Source organism: Schistocerca piceifrons, chromosome X (genome assembly GCF_021461385.2).
Source record: "Schistocerca piceifrons isolate TAMUIC-IGC-003096 chromosome X, iqSchPice1.1, whole genome shotgun sequence".
Taxonomy (NCBI): domain Eukaryota; kingdom Metazoa; phylum Arthropoda; class Insecta; order Orthoptera; family Acrididae; genus Schistocerca; species Schistocerca piceifrons.
In genome coordinates this window covers 765,026,479-765,045,229 of record NC_060149.1, presented here as the reverse complement: position 1 = coordinate 765,045,229, position 18,751 = coordinate 765,026,479, and the positions used below count along the sequence as shown (strand labels likewise).

The 18,751-nt window shown below is 39.0% G+C and overlaps 1 protein-coding gene across 1 annotated transcript in view; it reads right to left on the bottom strand.

The window, feature by feature from the left end:
• The window catches only part of LOC124723033, a 247,975-nt gene that overhangs the window by 120,793 nt on the left and 108,431 nt on the right, over positions 1–18,751 (bottom strand). Inside the window, exon 7 of the mRNA XM_047248209.1 lies at positions 14,091–14,207. Coding sequence (XP_047104165.1) covers positions 14,091–14,207 — 117 coding nt within the window. The remainder of the gene's footprint in view (positions 1–14,090; positions 14,208–18,751) is intronic.

Genomic DNA, 18,751 nt, shown 5'->3' with positions numbered 1-18,751 from the left:
CGTGCAGCCACGTCTTGATCCCTGAGTCAACAGATAGGGACGTTTGCAAGACAACAACCATTGCACGAACAGTTCGAAGACGTTTGCAACTGCATGGACTATCAGCTCAGAGACCATGGCTGCGGTGACCCTTGACGCTGCATCACAGACAAGAGCGCCTGCGATGGTGTACTCAACGACGAACCTGGGTGCACGAATGGCAAACGTCATTTTTTCAGATGAATCCTGGTCTGTTTACAGCATTATGATGGTCACATCCATGTTTGGCGACATCGCGGTGAACGTACATTGGAAGCGTGTATTCGTCATCACCATACTGGCGTATCGCCCGGCGTTATGGGGTGCCATTGGTTACACGTCTCGGTCACCTCTTGTTCTCACTGACGCCACTTTGAACAGTGGACGTTACATTTCAGATGTCTTACAACCCGTGGCTCTACCATTTATTCGATCCCTGCGAAACCCTACATTTCAGCAGGATAATGCATGACCGCATGTTGCAGGTCCTGTACGGACCTTTCTGGATACAGAAAATGTTCGACTGCTGCCCTGGAAAGCACATTCTCCAGATCTCTCACCAATTGAAAACGTCTGGTCAATGGTGGCCGAGCAACTGGCTCGTCACAATACACCAGTCACTACTCTTGATGAACTGTGGTATCGTGTTGAAGCTGCATGGGTAGCTGTACTTGTACATGCCATCCAAGCTCTGTTTGAGTCAATGCTCAGGCATATCAAGGCCATTATTACGGCCAAACGTGGTTGTTCTGGGTACTGATTTCTCATGATCTATGCACCCAAATTGTGTGAAAATGTAATCATGTGTCAGCTCTAGTATAATATATTTGTCCAATGAATACCCGTTTATCATCTGCATTTCTTCTCGGTGTAGTAATTTTAATGGCCAGTAGTGTATTAGTGCAGCCTGCCTGGACGTCTCCAGGTGAAATCTTAACATGTTCAGCAGTAATTCCATGCCAGACTGGAAACATGTATTGCCGCTGCCTGTGGTCATTTCAAACACAATCTGTGATGGTCAATTGTCTCGTTACTAGTCAGAATGCACATAACTAGTGTATGTACTTGTGTTGTTCTTTAGTGAGTGCTACCACACACATAGCTACAAACTTAAACATAGGAATATTAAGAATATGTTACACAGTACATAGTTATTTTATTTTTGATTGCTTATTTCAGATTACTTGAGACCACCCATGGGTCATATAAACCTATATAACTGCGTTTTCCACAATTGCAACACCTATTCATTCTGAAATGTTCTATTACAGTATAACACACATTATACTAAACATGTCTTCTGTTGTGCAATGTAAACATGAAACACACAACATTTCATTCTGATCACAGACAATACGGGTATATCAAGTTTTGTTTTGAGGTGCACAAGTTTGATCATAGGTGGAGAGTTGAAATTAATTGGAGGACTAACTGACAACATGATTAATGCTGATATACCCAAAGTGAGCACTAGCAGGCAAAACAGTTATTTCTTCCAACAGAACACTGACCCTCGGTATACCAGTCTGGATAATAAGAGACGGTTCATGTACAATCATCCAAGACAGTTAAAGAAATCTCCATAATCTCACAATCTAAACACAATTGAAAACCTCTTTAGTATATTAGAAAGACACATTACAAGCCATCACATTGCAAATGAAAGTGTTCAGCAGTGAAGACCACAATTATAGACTCAGTGAACTGACACTTCTTGTACAAAAGAAACACAAAATTGCTTACAACATTGGTTTTAACTGTGTTTGTTGTTTACAGTGAATAAATATCTTATCACCTCCAAATTTCAGCCATCTCTATATTCTCTAGTTTCCATGCAGCTTCGTGAGCCAAATCTACTCAGTTATGGGTCAAATTACGACATAATTCACAGAATAATGATTAACATTAAAAGAATTAAAACAAAAAAGGTTTTTCATTACACACCAAAATCAACACCACGTGAATTCCACCAATGGCAGTCCCGAGCTTGGGGCTTCACCTTGCAAGTGACACAGCAGGAAGAGGAGGATGAACACTGTGTGGCAAAAAGACCCTTGGGTCATCTGGCTCCAGACAACAGCACCCAGTAAGCTCCAGCCTTGGGTTACAGGTGATACCGTGTCAACAGTTTCGGAGGCAGAAGAAGAATATCAATCCCCAAAAACTGTTCAAGAAACACATTTTTTTATGTGAATGTAACAGAAATAAAGTGTAGAATTTTTAACGGCAAACCAGAGATCAAAATTATGAAAGATATCACCTCCTATGTTGATAAAAAAATTATGGAAAATGTAACAGAACTCAGAATTAATTCAGAAAGGATCTCTCTTCCAACCATTAGACACAAAAATAAAAGGTACACTTTCATTAACATTCATGCTCCAATAAATGTTGTGGTGGTGGTGGTAGTGGTGCTGCTGCTGCTGCTGCTGCTGGTGGTGGTGGTGCTGGATTGGACATGTAATTCAGGGAAAACCCGGAAAACCTAAATCATGAAGCCTGGAGCTTTCTTTCTCCTGAATACCAGGGCATTCTGTATAAAATAGTGCTGCCTCATTTGATTGATCCCTGATGTACAGTACTGAAGACAAGAATAACATAAAAACTAAGAATTCTGGAACGTTCTGAAAAACGAATTATCAAATATATCAATATTTTAATATTACTAGGTGATCTGAATGCACAAATGAGCACAGAAAATATCAATATTGGTGAATCTAACTGGTAGATGTGGCTATATCTCAAAGAAATAGGAGCAAATTTATTATGATGCTAAAGTAATGATATGTGGTAAATTTGACTTAGATCAATATTCCTTTAAAATTAAATCCAAATTTCTGCCTTACAAATTAGAAAGAAGAATGAAGTTGCTAAGGAAATATAACACAGTGCCATTCAAGAAAGACTGCAAAAATTTCAAGACAAAATGAAAAAAATTCAACACAGTGACTGGCAAAAACTAAATAAAGAAATAAACAATGCAACAAACAAAAATTTGAGTAGCACAAAACTATGAAAAAGGCATGGTGAGAAAAGAAGAAAACAGAAGGTACAAGCTCATGGAAAATGTGGAAATGCTCTGGAAAGATTGAACACTGAACTTTCATGCACTGAAGTGCCAAAGAAACTAGTATAGACATGCGTATTCACATAGAGAGATATGTAAACAGGCAGAATACAGTGCTGCGGTCGGCAATGACTATACAGGGTGGTCCATTGATCGTGACCAGGCCAAATATCTCACAAAATAAGCATCAAATGAAAAAAACTACAAAGAACAAAACTTGTCTAGCTTGAAGGAGGAAACCAGATGGCGCTACAGTTGGCCCGCTAGATGGCGCTGCCATAGGTCAAATGGATTCCAACTGTGTTTTTTTTAAATGGGAATCCCCATTTTTTATTACATATTCGTGTAGTACGTAAAGAAATATGAATGTTTTAGTTAAATCACTTTTTTCGCTTTGTGATAGATGGCGCTGTAATAGTCACAAACATATGGTTCACAATTTTAGACAAACAGTTGGTAACAGGTAGGTTTTTTAAATTAAAATACAGAACGTAGGTACGTTTCAACATTTTATTTCGGTTGTTCCAATGTGATACATGTACCTTTGTGAACTTATCATTTCTGAGAACGCATGCTGTTACAGCGTGATTACCTGTAATTACCACATTAATGCAATAAATGCTCAAAATGATGCCCGTCAACCTCAATGCATTTGACAATACGTGTAATGACATTCCTCTCAACAGCGAGTAGTTCACCTTCCATAATGTTCGCACATGCATTGACAATGCTCTGACGCATGTTGTCAGGCGTTGTCGGTCGATCACGATAGCAAATATCCTTCAACTTTCCCCACAGAAAGAAATCAGGGGACGTCAGATCCGGTGAACATGCGGGCCACGGTATGGTACTTCGATGACCAATCCACCTGTCATGAAATATGCTATTCAATACCGCTTCAACCGCACCGAACATCCATCATGTTGGAAGTACATCGCCATGCTTTCATGCAGTGAAACATCTTGTAGCAACATCGGTAGAACATTACGTAGGAAATCGGAATACATTGCACCATTTAGATTGCTTTCGATAAAATGGGGGCCAATTATCCTTCCTTCCATAATGCCGCACCGAACATTAACCCCCAAGGTCGCTGATGTTCCACTTGTCGCAGCCATCGTGGATTTTCCGTTGCCCAATAGTGCATATTATGCCGGTTTACGTTACCGCTGTTGGTGAATGACGCTTCGTGGCTAAATCTGTCATCGTCCCGTAATTTCTCTTATGCCCAGTGGCAGAACTGTACATGACGTTCAAAGTCGTCACCACGCAATTCCTGGTGTATAGAAATATGGTACGTGCAATCAATGTTGATGTAGCATTCTCAACACCAGCGTTTTTGCATTCTCAACACGAGCGTTTTTTATATTCCCAATTCTCGCGCAATTCGTCTGCTACTGATGTGCGGATTAGCCGCGACAGCAGCTAAAACACCTACTTGGGCATCATCATTTGTTGTAGGTCATGGTTGACGTTTCACATATGGCTGAACACTTCCTGTTTCCTTAAATAATGTAACTACGTAGCGAATGGTCCGAATACTTGGATGATGTCGTCCAGGATACCGAGCAGCGTACACAGCACACGCCCGTTAGGGATTTTGATCACAATAACCATACATCAACACGAAATCGACCTTTTCCGCAATTGGTAAATGGTCTATTTTAACACAGGTAATGTATCACGAAGCAAATACTGTCCGCACTGGCGGAATGTTACGTGATACCACGTACATATACATTTGTGACTGTTGAAGCACCATCTATCACAAAGCAAAAAAAAGGAATCCAACCAAAACATTCATATTTCTTTACGTACTACATGAATATGTAATGAAAAATGGGGGTTCCTATTTAATAAAAAAACGAGTTGATATCCATTTGACCTATGGCAGCGCCATCTAGCGGGCCAACCATAGCGCCATCTGGTTTCCCCCTTCAAGCTAGACGAGTTTTGTTCTTTGTAGTTTTTCCGTTTGATGCTTACTTCATGAGATATTAGGCCCGGTCACTATCAATGGACCACTCTGTATAAGACAACGAGTGTCTGGCGCTGTTATTAGATCGGTCACTGCTGCTACAATGGCAGTTATTCAGATTTAAGTGAGTTTCAACGTGGTGTTATAGTCGGTGCACAAGCAATGGGACACAGCATCTTCGAGGTAGGAATGAAATGTTGATTTTCCTGTAAGACCATTTCACGAGTGTACTGTGAGTATCAAGAATCTGGTAAAACGTCAAACCTCTGACATTTCTGCAGCCAGAACAAGATCCTGCAAAAATGGGACCAAAGACAACTGAAGAGAATCGTTCAACGTGACAGATTCGAATGCTGGGCCATCAACAAGTGTCAGCGTGTGAAACATTCAACGAAACATCACTGATACGGGCTTTCAGAGCCGAAGGCCCAGTCACGTACCCTTGATGACTGTATGAGACGAAGCTTTACGCCTCGCCTGGACCTGTCAACACTGAAATTGAACTGTTGATGACTGGAAACATGTTGTCTGGTCAGACAAGTCTCGTTTTAAATTGTATTGAGTGGATGGACATGCATGTGCTTGGAGACAACCTCATGAATCCATGGACTCTGCACATCAGCAGGGGACTGTTCAAACCAGTGGGGCATTTGCAGATAGAGTGATAAGGAACCCCTGATATGTCTATATATGACTCTGACAGGTGACACATACGTAAGCATCCGGTCTGATCACCTGCATCCACTCATGTCCATTGTGCATTTTAATGGACTTGGGCAATTCCAGCAGGACAATGCGACACCCCACACATCCAGAATTGCTACAGGGTGGCGACAGGAATACTCTTCCGAGTTTAAACACTTCCACTGGCCACCAAACTCACCAGTCATGAACATTATTGCACAAATCTGAGATGCATTGCAACATGCTGTTCACAAGAGATCTCCACCCCCTTGTACTCTTATGGATTTATGGACAGCCCTGCAGGATTCATGGTGTCAGTTCCCTCCCGCACTACTTCAGACATTAGTCGAGACCATTCCATGTCGTGCTGCAGCACTTCTGCATGGTCATGGAGGCCCTACACGATATTAGGCAAGTCTACCAGTTTCTTTGGCTCTTCAGTGTAAAACAAAGAAGAGTAAGAGCAGAGAATGTAAGTAGAGCTAATAGAAGCCCAGATGTTCTATTAAAACTGGGTGTAAATTAAAAGGATATGAAGCACCAAAGGACTTGTTTTAGAGAAATAAATGGCAGAACCGGTTTAAGGAGCACAGTGAAAACTATGAAATACTTGCCAAAGATTTTGATTAGTTTCTAGAACTCCCACAACCAAATCATTAAAATTTCAAGATATTCATCAAAATATAGAAAAAATGTACTACCCACAGTTGATAAAATGAAGGAAGTGAGTGAAACTCAAAAAGAGAATGACTCAAACCAAAAATCATAAAAGCTCTACACTTAATTTCTGCAGATGTCTTGGAAACAGGAAAGATTCCTCAAGAATGGAAAGTGATAGTAATTCACCCTTCACACAAGGAAGGTGACAAATGAGACACCAATAACTATAGAGGTACAGGGGAATGAACAAAGTATGCAAACACCAAATGCACAACACATTACCATGCCTATTACAGTGTAGGCAAAACGTTGGCATTCAAAACAGCTTACAGTCATCTCAGAATGTACAAATGCAGTTCTTTTATGGTTTTCAAGCAGATCTTATACCACTCTTCCTGCAAAATAGTGGCACATTCAGATAAGGGTGGAAAGTGATCATGCACCCTTCTCTCTAAAGTACACCATAAACTCAATAATGTTGAGATCTGGTGACTATGGTGGCCAGAGGGGAAGGGGGGTAGGGCGACACTTCGTGCTCATTAAACCAGTCCTGGATGACACAAGCTGTGTGAACAGGGGCCCTGTCGTCTTAGAACACAGAATCACCATTGCTGAATAAATACCGTACCATGTGATGGACCTGATCAGCCAAAATGTTCACATAATCCTTGGCAGTAATGTGATCTTGCAGAGTAACCTTGGGGAACATGGAATTCCATGATATGACCGCCCAAATCATTACACAACTGCTGCCTTGTTTTACTCTTGCAACGTATACTCAGCCAGAAGTTGGAAACATTGTGAAACAAGACTCATCCAACCAAATGACATTCTTCCATTGCTACATTGTCCAGGTTTTATAGTCTGGCACCACATTTCCCTGTTACCGGCATCTGAATCACTGATGAGTGGTTTTGGAACTCCACCTCGCCATCTACCTCCCTACTTGTGGAGCTCCCTTTGTGTTGTTTTGATGACGACATGGCCTGCGAGTGTAACATTTAGTTCTGCAGATACTTTTGCAGGTGTCGTCCTCCTTATTTTTCATCACAATCCTCTTGAATGTCCATCTGTCACGACCACGCAGCACACAGTTTTGTCCGTGTTGTGACTTAATGAATGATGTTTCTCCGCTTTCCTCATATGTGATGTAAACCTTCAGTACAACGCCTCTTTAAAAACCAAACACTTCGGTCACCTTGGATATGAAAGCACTCACCATACGAGCACCAACAATTTGCCCACATTCAAATGTGCTGAGCTACATCATAATTCACTCATAACTATACAGGTCACTGTTCTTACCACCTCTGACACTTGCAAAGTATTGAGACTCCACAGGTGCCGTTCATGGTCAAATACAACAGTGCAACCTGCAGGCTTAGCTAGCATCTGCATGTATGTTAAAGCATGCATTTTTCACTGTGTTCTCACATTTTTGCTCATCCCTTGTATATCCCTTTCACCAACTGCTTATAAATTATTCTCAAAAATTTTACTGAAAAGGTCAGGCTCAACATTTGACAGTCATTTGTGGGAATATAAGGGCTGACTTAGAAAGAAGAGATTTTTCAATTTCAAATTTACAATTCACCACAGATCACAAAAGTTTAAAGACAAAGATGTAACTTTCACAGATTTTAAAAATGCGTTTGATTATGTTGACTGGGGAATTATATATAAAGTAATGGGAGAATTTGGAATCAAAATTAACACGTGAGAATCTTATAGACACAATCTTAAAAATAAAATTTAACAGTGAACCATCAAGAACCTTTAAATAAATTTGGCAGTGAGACCAGATGGATGATTTATTTCTAATCCTTCTCAACTACATTCTGGAGAAAATGTTCAGAAACTGCAATGAAAAATGGAACATAAAATTCCACCAATAATACAGCAGAGAAAGAACAGAGGAGTTCAGGTAAATTGTCTGAGTTTTTCTGATGATTTTTGCTGTAGTTAAAGGCAGTCTAACAAATTCAGTTAGATAACAAAACAGGCTAGAGGAATTCTTTTAAAAAATCATAACCATTTTTAGTAACAGGTATTGATCAAACATAGAAAGAAAGAAATTCAAATATTCTGGAAAAATAAGCCAAGAAAATAGTGCAGCAAACTCTCACATAAAGTGAAGGATCCACAAGGCGAAAAGAGATCACATTATCATGAAGAATGCTAACAACCGAAAATGCTTATCTAAGAACTATAAAATATAGCACTACAATAAAGTAGTGAAACCAGAATGCCTATATGCCAATGAATGTTCAGTATTGAGTTACAACTTGAATAAACTAGAAGCATTGGAGAAGAAAATGCTGTGCTCCCTAAAATCAACAGACTACTGGAACTTGGGAAGCAATGCTGAAATACACCTAAATGTACAGAGAGGTCCATACGTGTTTAACTACCCTTCTAAAACAAAATCAGGTATATAAACAGAAATTTAAAGTCAAGTAGTGCGAGAGAGGAGAAATATAAAACATGTGAGGCCACCGTCCCAATATGGCAGCCATTTTTGAGGCTGCCATCTTAGGTAAAGTCATAATTTACAAACTGACAGGGGGGGGGGGGGGGTCATGTCACATATCAAACAGATAGAAAATTAAATGAGAAAAACAATGGTGTCTCATTTGAGCATAGTTTCATTCATTCTAGTTACGAGTGATGTTTCTTCCTAGAAGCTGATGCGAAAGCTGATATCATTAACCCAAGCTAAACACATTGAAATTGTTCTGATGTCAGGAGAGGGAGCAACTGTGTTACTGCAGAGGATTTCAACCAATCCCAACCAGACAGACCAAAAATTACCCACAATGCAGTGGTGAAACATATTGCGAAATTCCATGAAAGTGACCCTGTCACCGACAAACCGAAGGTGAGTGATAGAAAACTGTTAAGGATGAAGCAACATCAACAGGTGTCCTGACATCTTTAGCAAGAGTCCAGAGCACAGTACTCCTCACATCTCACAGCCATACATCAATGATGAGAATTTTAGGTAGACATAATAGCATCCTCACAAGGCTCATCCCGATCCACCGGGTTCAGATTGCAGAAATAGTGCAAAACAGCCATTCCCTGTATATCGTAATGTTTATGGATGAAGCTAATTGCTATGTGAACAAAGAGGAAGACAAAGAGAATCAGATATAAATGTCTGATGCCAGTCCTCCCTAGACGGATCTGCTGAAGGTAAGTGGTGAACTGAAAGTGTTGGTCTGGTGTGGAATACAAGGTTCTCATATTACTGGGTTCTCCTCCATTCAGGGCAGTAGTTACATGAATATGTACTGCAATCATTACTGTATCAAGGCAGGACACTTCCAACTTTCTTTTATCACAACAGTGCATCACACCGCATTACCAGCTAGCTGTCTGGTGCAAACCCTCCCCCTCCTCCACATCTCCCACCCCTCCCACTGCGTCCCTAAGTGCTGTAGCTCAACACATTTCTCAGGCTGTAGCAACTGGTTCTGCCTCTTTGGTAGGCATTTGCAAACTGCCAGAAATTTTAATAGAGATGCAACTCACTCCTGACCATGGAAGGCAATCAACATCATTCCTACTTGCAGGAGATCCCAATTAGTTAGGTGACTGAGGAAAGAGCACAGGGGATACAACTCTGAACCAAGTGAATTTTATACAATATGATATATTCTTCTAGAATTTACAAAGATATGGCTGAGCAGCCTTCACTGACCAGACAAGTAGCTAATGTACAGACCAGTAATGAATGAATGTAGGAATCAACATACATAATTACCAAAAGAACTGAAATGATGCTAGAATTTTTCATTGCTGGTGAGAGATGAATTCATGTGAGACTCCAAACACATATCAGAGATGAAACAATAAGGCAGTGAGATGACAAAAAGGAAGTAGTGGCAATAATGGCTTACCACATGGTGGACATTGTCACACTCGTCAGTTGTAAACAGTGGCACTTATACACAATTGATATTTCTACCTTCTGCTCAAGGTAATGAGCACGCAAACATTACTCTGACTCAAAGTAGAAAGTGTCAAACACATCTTGCTACAGCTGTTGATCAGGAGAGAAGCTGGCAAACTGATGCTGTGGGCAGCTGTGCTTTTAAGTTTTATGCGGTCTGAACATCCACACACTGGTACATTTTCAACCTCAAAAAACAGGGCTAGTACAAACTCCAGGGAGGGGTTGTGGTCTACCACTGCCTGCTGATACTTCGCGAACTGACGCTGTCTTTGGTCCACTTCGACTCCAGTCACTGAAACATAGTCCTCCTGTAGCACAGTGCCATCACTACGAAGAAGAAGACACATTTTACTTTTTGTCTGAATTTAACAGTTCCCTCATCTTGAGTAAATAAATAAATCCTCTCAAAATGACTGTATCCAAATTTAGATTCCACCATGTTGTTCCTCAGTACGTCAGGAACAAATCTGTTGGTTCCCTTTCTCTCTGAATTTTTAATCAGGGATAAATCTGCATTGAATGTTTGGTTAACTCTGAAATAAAACTGATTATGTGGTAAGTTCACAAGTGAGTCATTCGATAAAAATGGGTCTGGAATATGCAATGAAAGGCTTTGATTTTTAATTATCTGGTGTTCCTTTCTTTGTTAATGCCCTGTCGTGAACATACTTGTGAATATCCTGACATGTGATGAGTCTTTCCAGGGTTGTGGTGTTGCATCAGGTTCCTCCTGAGCTGAATAGGTCTTAGAGCCCAATGCTGTGGCCACCACATTCCCAGAATTTAATTCCATTATATGTCTATCTCTTGGGACTGTGAAGGCGAGTGTGTATTCGGTGCAGATCAGAAACTTTGCACACCATAATGAGCAGATTGTTGATGCATTTAATTGCATTCAGGTACACATGTTGGTGAAAGCCTATGAGGAATGGTTGGAGCAGATAACAACAACCTTACAATGTGCAGGGCAACACGTCAAAGCATATCTTGTAATCTTTGTGTGTTATTACCAGCATTTGCTTTGTTCTGTGCAAAATGCAACATAACTCAACAATGAATAAAACTCTTGCATAAGTCTCTATCTGCTTGACATGTCACCAACTTTCCTTTTGAAAACTACAATTTGTATCAGAAATAGGGGCTTTCAACATGACCACGTCAATAACACAGCTTCGCAGCTTTTTGCCCATCTCATATTACTTGACTTTAAATTTCTGTTTATCCATCTCTTTTTGTTTTAGAAAGGTGGTTCCATACGCATGGACCACACTGTAAAAAATAGAATAGAAACAATAAACAAGTGAAAACTGATATTCTTTGGTCATTTATTCAGAATAGCTGTTAAGTCAGCTAACAGCTGGATTCAAGAGGCCAAGAAATATTTGCAAAGAAACAATGTAAGAGAAGAAGAAATGAAATATAGAACACAAGTGTTACAGATGGAAGGATTCAAAGGCATAATGGAAAACAAAACAGGTTCAAAATGGTAATCCTTCGATATGTGCATCCAGCTTCCTTTAGGGCCACACGGTGACCCTGTTCAAATAGCTGAAGCTGTTCAATCTGAGAGCGTACTTGGTGGGGTACAGTTGTACCCTAAGACGATGATGCAAACACTCTTCACCTCTAAAGTCAGCACAGTTACTGCCTGCAGATTCAAAACAGACAGTGCAAAGGAGGCCTCTTGAGCACCAATGAGCATGATAAATGAATTACTAACACTACAACCCCTCAGTAAGCACTTATTATACCCAGGTGCCAACAAATACAGTCAATAAGGGCACTGCATTTTTATTCCAGCAGTGTAGAATGGCAAAATTTTAATGTAGACTTTTTTTATCTTTTCTCACTGTAGGATCTGAGGGTGGCCAATGTACAGGTAAAACTTGTTATGATTGTTATTATATTACGTACTTATGTCTACAATAAAATTAACTGCATGAAATGATTTTTTAAAGTGAGGTACTCAGTTTCTGCACACAATCCTGAATGAGGTGCTTCTATGAAAGCTTTTGATCTAATGGCAGTTGTAAATAATTTAAAATGGTTCACTTTACTGGTTATTTGGTCACCCAATGGCAATTAATCTTTGCTTTTATGAGAATCCCATGTCAACATGTGTATGCAATGTGTTTTGTTGAAGATAACACACTTGATGCTGACACAGTAATTTTTGTTTACAAGTCCTCAGCATTAAAATGTCTTTCTGCCATATTTTTAATTTTCATGATTATTATTCAAGGTGTGAGAATCTGTCAGAGGAGATCATATGAAGTGAAAAACACTCTTTGATGAGTGCATCTAGTTAGGGGACTGAATACCATTTGTGCATAAACAACGGGTAACTGATTTAAGTTTTATAATACGACACATTATGTTTAGTTTCTTTATGTTTCACATAGAAAATGCAAAAAATTGTGTGTGTGTGTGTGTGTGTGTGTGTGTGTGTGTGTGTGTGTGTGTGTGTGCGCGCGCGCGCGCGCGTGTGCGTGCGAGAGAGAGAGAGAGAGAGAGAGAGAGAGAGAGAGAGAGAGAGAGAGTTATAAATACTGCCTGTGAGAATAAGATTACTGTATGCCTTATAGTAGTGAAGCCCTGCTGTAATGTAAGAGACTAACCAGGTGGTCAAAGAAAAACAAAAAGAACAAACAGAAATCATTTTATATGTACAAAGAAAAAGATTATGAGATACTTCATATATAAACATTCAATGTCTTGACAGCTATTACTATAAAAAACCTTGTAGAAATAATTGCATACACAACAGCAGTTCTATCTATGTGGAATATCCACACTGTTTGTCCAAAAAGTTCCGAGACCGATTTTATTCCTGTCATACAAGCGACGACAGTATAGTAACAACAATGGCTGCTTGAAAAAAAATGGCTCTGAGCACTATGGGACTTAACTTCTGAGGTCATCAGTCCCCTAAAACTTAGAACTACTTAAGCCCAACTAAGCTAAGGACATCACACACATCCACGCCCGAGGTAGGGTTCGAACCTGTAACCGTAGCGATCGCGCGGTTCCAGACTGTAGTGCCTAGAACCACTCGGCCACCCTGGCCGGTGGCTGCTTGAACTAACAACTATAAACAACAGACGGGCATTTTACAAGCAAGCAGTATTAAGTACTAGACATTTGGCTGTAGTGTGTCGATGTTGTCAAGTCACTAACAGAAATGAAGCTATTATCTACAAATCAAGTGCTCAAGGCATTCTCCAGAATGTTTTGAAGAAGAGAAAAGTGTGTGTAAAGTTTCCCCCTCACACCTTTACTCCCACAGAAAAGTGGAATGTGGATACTTGCTGAAAATTGATTGAAATGTAAAACATGGACAATTCTTTTTGGGGAAAAAACCTTCACAGGTGATGAGACTTTGTGTTATCAATATGAACCTACCACAAAATGACAAAATGCAGAAATTCGCATGTAGATGCAATGCTTTGACGACATCACCAACATTTAAGCCAAAGTGATGTGGGAGTTGAACAACATTCCAAAGAAGGACTTTTCTGACAGTTTCATGCAGTTGCACAGACATTCTGTTTGTTGCCCGCAAGTTGAGAAAGACTATGTAAAACACCTGAAGCATTAAAACCACCATCTTGACTTTTCTCTATTTTTTATTAATCCAGTCTTGAATCTTTTTGGACTGATGGGGTACATCTATTTGAATTAATAATTGCTACAATTACATTAGGTGTTACTGTAACAATACTTACGTTCGTCGTTCACAGTAGGAGCGTCCTTTCTTACAATGGCATTCCACCGCATCGCAGCGCTGGTAAGTTGTGTACATATCATCAAAAGCATGTGGGACCCTCTCCCAGGAAGCATCTCTGTAAATTTTACCCCTCCAAATCAGCAAATCAAAACATAAAAATATGTACTGGAGAATATGTAGAATTTCATAGAAAATAATTAAAATATTATGTATTACATTTCAGAGAGTCAGTGGATGTAATCCTAACATACATTTTCTATTAATTACAGGCAACATCTATTACCACCAATGTATCTGCCTATCAAAAATTCCAAATATCCACAATTAATTTCACACTTTGCATCACATCAAAGTGAATTACATTATTACAGCAACAAGGTACATCAACAATGCTGTAAACACTGGAATTGTGCCTTAACATATAAGTAATTCAGTCTCTCTCTCTCTCTCTCTCTCTCTCTCACACACACACACACACACACACACACACACACACACACGAAATAAATACATTCAATTTCAAGTGTGATAGGTGTCAGTAGTAGGTACAAACACTGACACTGAGATTTGAAAATTATTAATAACACTAGTATTATGTACACTTTACGTAGCCTGAGTGTTTCACCAAGTGACTAATTAAAACTTCACCCAATTACTCTACCAGAGGTGCAAAACAAAATGGTTCATACACAGTAGTAATTCTCAATTCTTTTTTATTTCATGTAATTCATGAGACAATTAATGAATTAAGAAGCGAAACCTTACCTACTGAACTGAAAATGTCCCTAAGAGGATTTTGTTTTATCTGAAGTCTCTGGATGTATAAATCATACTGAGGCCAGAATGAAGGCTAGCAAAGAGAAGGTTATAACATTGTTTTTCTATCTTATAAAGATACCTGGTTCCTTCCAACTGACACACACACACACACACACACACACACACACACACACACAGAGAGAGAGAGAGAGAGAGAGAGAGAGATAGAGAGAGAGAGAGAGAGAGAGCGCAAGGAGGGAGGGGGGGGGGGGAATCGCTGATGTCAATTTGATTCAAAAATATGCATCAAATTTTCTACTCCAGTATTAGCACTTTTTAGAAAATCTATCTGTATAAATTAATATTGAAGTTGCAAGCAATGATCATGTGGAACTAAACTCATTCTATTCATCCACACAGTTCTGCACATTTACTACAGAATTTTAGATCAGTTTTGTGAACGGACTGAAGCAAACATAACTCTGTACATTATTCTCAATAATTCCTTGTAAGTAATATTAGTAACAAGAGTACGCAAATTAAGTAGGATAGTTCTTATATAGCACATTTTAAAATATTTAACAAGTTTTCTTGAGATATACCCCCAGCGTGAAAGCTGTGTAAAATTTGGGCTCAGGAGGATAAGAGGAAAGTCTGCCCCTGGGCCTTCCAAGATGGAAAATCACAATGAAAAAGAAAAATCATCTATTTCACAAAAATTACTTCTGGGTAATGTATTCATTCTAAGTTAATATAGGCTGACTCATTACTTCATTTTCCTGACCTGAAAGCATTCTCATTTCCCAGATCAAATTGGTCACCTGACATGACAGGTCAGTGAGCCTATGACAAGTAAAGAGGGGGCAGAGTGAGCAGCCCAGCTATTCCTTTTCATAACCACCACAGTCAACCCAAATCATCTTTAAACTCTGAGGGAAAGTAGAAGTCATCATATGTGCAATGCTTTTGTCTTCAGTCTGTATAGAAAAAGAAAACATATTTACTTCAGTATTACTTCGATGGTCTGAAAGTCAGCATAGATAGGTCAACAAACACTTGGAACAAATGAGTATAGAATCTTCAGTTGTGGATGAAGTCACTATGAGAACAGCAGCCTACGGAGAATTATACTGAAGTTTTCGACTGAACTGCAATATCTTGTCGAAGCATATTCTCGTGGAATGTCTCTCCATGCAGCAGAGGCTATTCATTATTCGAGGTGGATAGCAAAACCTATTTATTCCTTGGAAATATTTAGGTTCCATGAAGAATTTTTCACAAGAGTGTTCAATCTGTGCTCTTTTTACTCTCCATGTCACTGCATACTGATGCACAATTCTGTGCCTCTTCTGAAGCCAAAGCACCATGTTTGGACTTAAGCATTCTTTCAAAACTTTATGAATAACAGGTTGTCGACTGTGTTAACTCTCATGTGGCTTACAAAGACCGACAAATCATTTATGGTACCTGTTTTGTGTTCTGTTGTTACGACCAGCTTTTATCCCAATCATCCTTCTGAATTGAAACTGATAATACTTGATGCATGAGTCATGAAGTGGAACCATCAGACAAAAATATTAAAATGATAAATGACAATACTTACCAACGATGATGTTCCACAGTTTGTTTCTAATAAAATACAAAGTGCATTCAAAAAGTAAGGTGACTTTATATTTTTATGAAAAAAACATTTATTTATTCATCAATATTCACATTGTCTCCTTCAAAGTAATCCCACTCAGATAAAATAAACTTCTGCCAACACGTTTTTCCAATCCTCGAAGCACTTCTCATAAGCACTTTTTGGTACAGCCTTGAGTACTTCCAGTGATGTAGCTTTAATTTCCTCAATGGTTCAAAATCTCCATCTTTTCATAGGTCTCTTCAGTTTTGGGAAGAGGAAAAAGTCACAGGGGGTCACAGCTGATGAATATGGTGGCTGAGGCATGATTATTGTGTTGTTTTTGGCCAAAAATTTCTCACAAGCAACGATGAATGAGCAGGTGCATTGCCATGATGCAAAAGCCATGAATTGCTTTTTCCACAATTCCGAACTTTTTGCGTATTGCTTCTCGCAAATGGCGTATAACATCAAGATAATACTCCTTATTGACTGTACGACCTTGAGGCAAAAATTCATAATGCACTACACCACGGTAATTGAAAAAAAAAAAAAAACAGTGAGCAAAACTTTGACATTTGATCAAACTTGGCGTGCTTTTTTCAGTCTGGCTCTGCGGGATGCTTTCACTGGGACGATTGGGCTTTGGTTTCAATGTCATAACTGTAAACCCATGTTTTGTCACCAGTTATGACCCATTCGAGCAAATGAGGATCATCACTGATGTTATTCAAGAGTTCCTGAGCGATTCTCATGCCACAGTTCTTCTGATCAATAGTCAGTTTTGGAACAAACTTTTGCTGACACACATCTCGTCACAAAACATCTGAAAATATTGCATGACACGAGCCGACTGATATGACAACATCCTCAGCAACTTCTCTCATGGTAAGTCAACAATTTCCCAAAACAATTTTCTTCACAGCTTCGAAATTATTATCTGTTTTTGGCTCAGGCAACCAGAGTGAGGTTCATCATTGGCATCTTCTCGACCATGTTGGAAGAGCTTGTACCACTTGTAAACTTTTTTTTTTTTTTTTACTTTGAGCAGACTCATTGTATGCCACTGTCAACATTTCAAGTGTTTTAGAGCACTTGATCCATTTTTCAAACAAAATTTGATGCATATTCTTTGCTCCATTTTTTGTAATAATCGAAAATCACTGAGCACATTAACGCACATCTAACCTTTCTATCTGTCAAAACCAAACAAAGTATGCTGTACATGTGAAACTGTGAACATATGTTCTGTAATTTTGAATCAATGTACAGTCAAGTTTCTTGCAAGCCTTTAATGTTGAATGTGTGTGTTCCTGTTTTTGCATTGTACTTCACATATAAACAGTTCAAGATATTTCTATGATGGGACTGAATACAATTCTGTAATTCTAATCACTGTGTCCTTTATCATCAAGTACATACTTTCCCAAATGCTTAAAACAATGCATAGGTATGGTGCCTGCTATGTCCTGTTATAATTTAATTATCAAAAATTATTTCTTCCTGCCAAATTATAACAGTACCACGTATCACCTGTAAGATGTCAATTTTCCCTTTTATTCTGTTGCATGCTATTATCTTTGAAAATAATTAAATAATCAGTTGTCCTCAAGCACACTCCTATTCTGTTTATTTTTTAATGATCAGGTTCAGCTTTACAAATCACCAATTCACACTTCTGTGTTTGCCATTCTTGTTATTCTGCTAGTAAGGAGTAACAGGATGCATTTATACGAGGAAATTGTCTTGACAATTTCATTTCATTAACAGATATGGGAATATAATGTACACTGACTTAAGAGCTGCATTTGCTATTCAAAGGATAAAGAACTTGTGGAAATACCCAGCAGCCCTAGAGCCCCATTAATATCTCCCACTGTGTCGCACATTCAGCATACACTGCATTTGATTTTGGGCTGCACAGGAGTGTCTGCAATACACAGAATAAAACAGTCCATTTTTTGTGGCATACTGGGGATGTGTTGCACAATTACTACGTATCAGCAACACATAACTTGAAGTTAGAAACTTCTAACTTTTTTGATGCCTTCCCTCATAAAACATTAAAGTTTAGTGTTGGGCCACTTACAGGGGTAATAAGAGCACAAAGCTGATTGAATAGTTTCTCGTTTCAATAAATAATTATAATATGACACAAGATCCACAAGCACCAAGTATGGATATCACTGAATCATATGGGTTGTTTCTTCTTTAGATGACCATTGATCCTTGTGGTCAAACACTTCAATTTTATGAAGTACATTAAGTCTGTAACACAT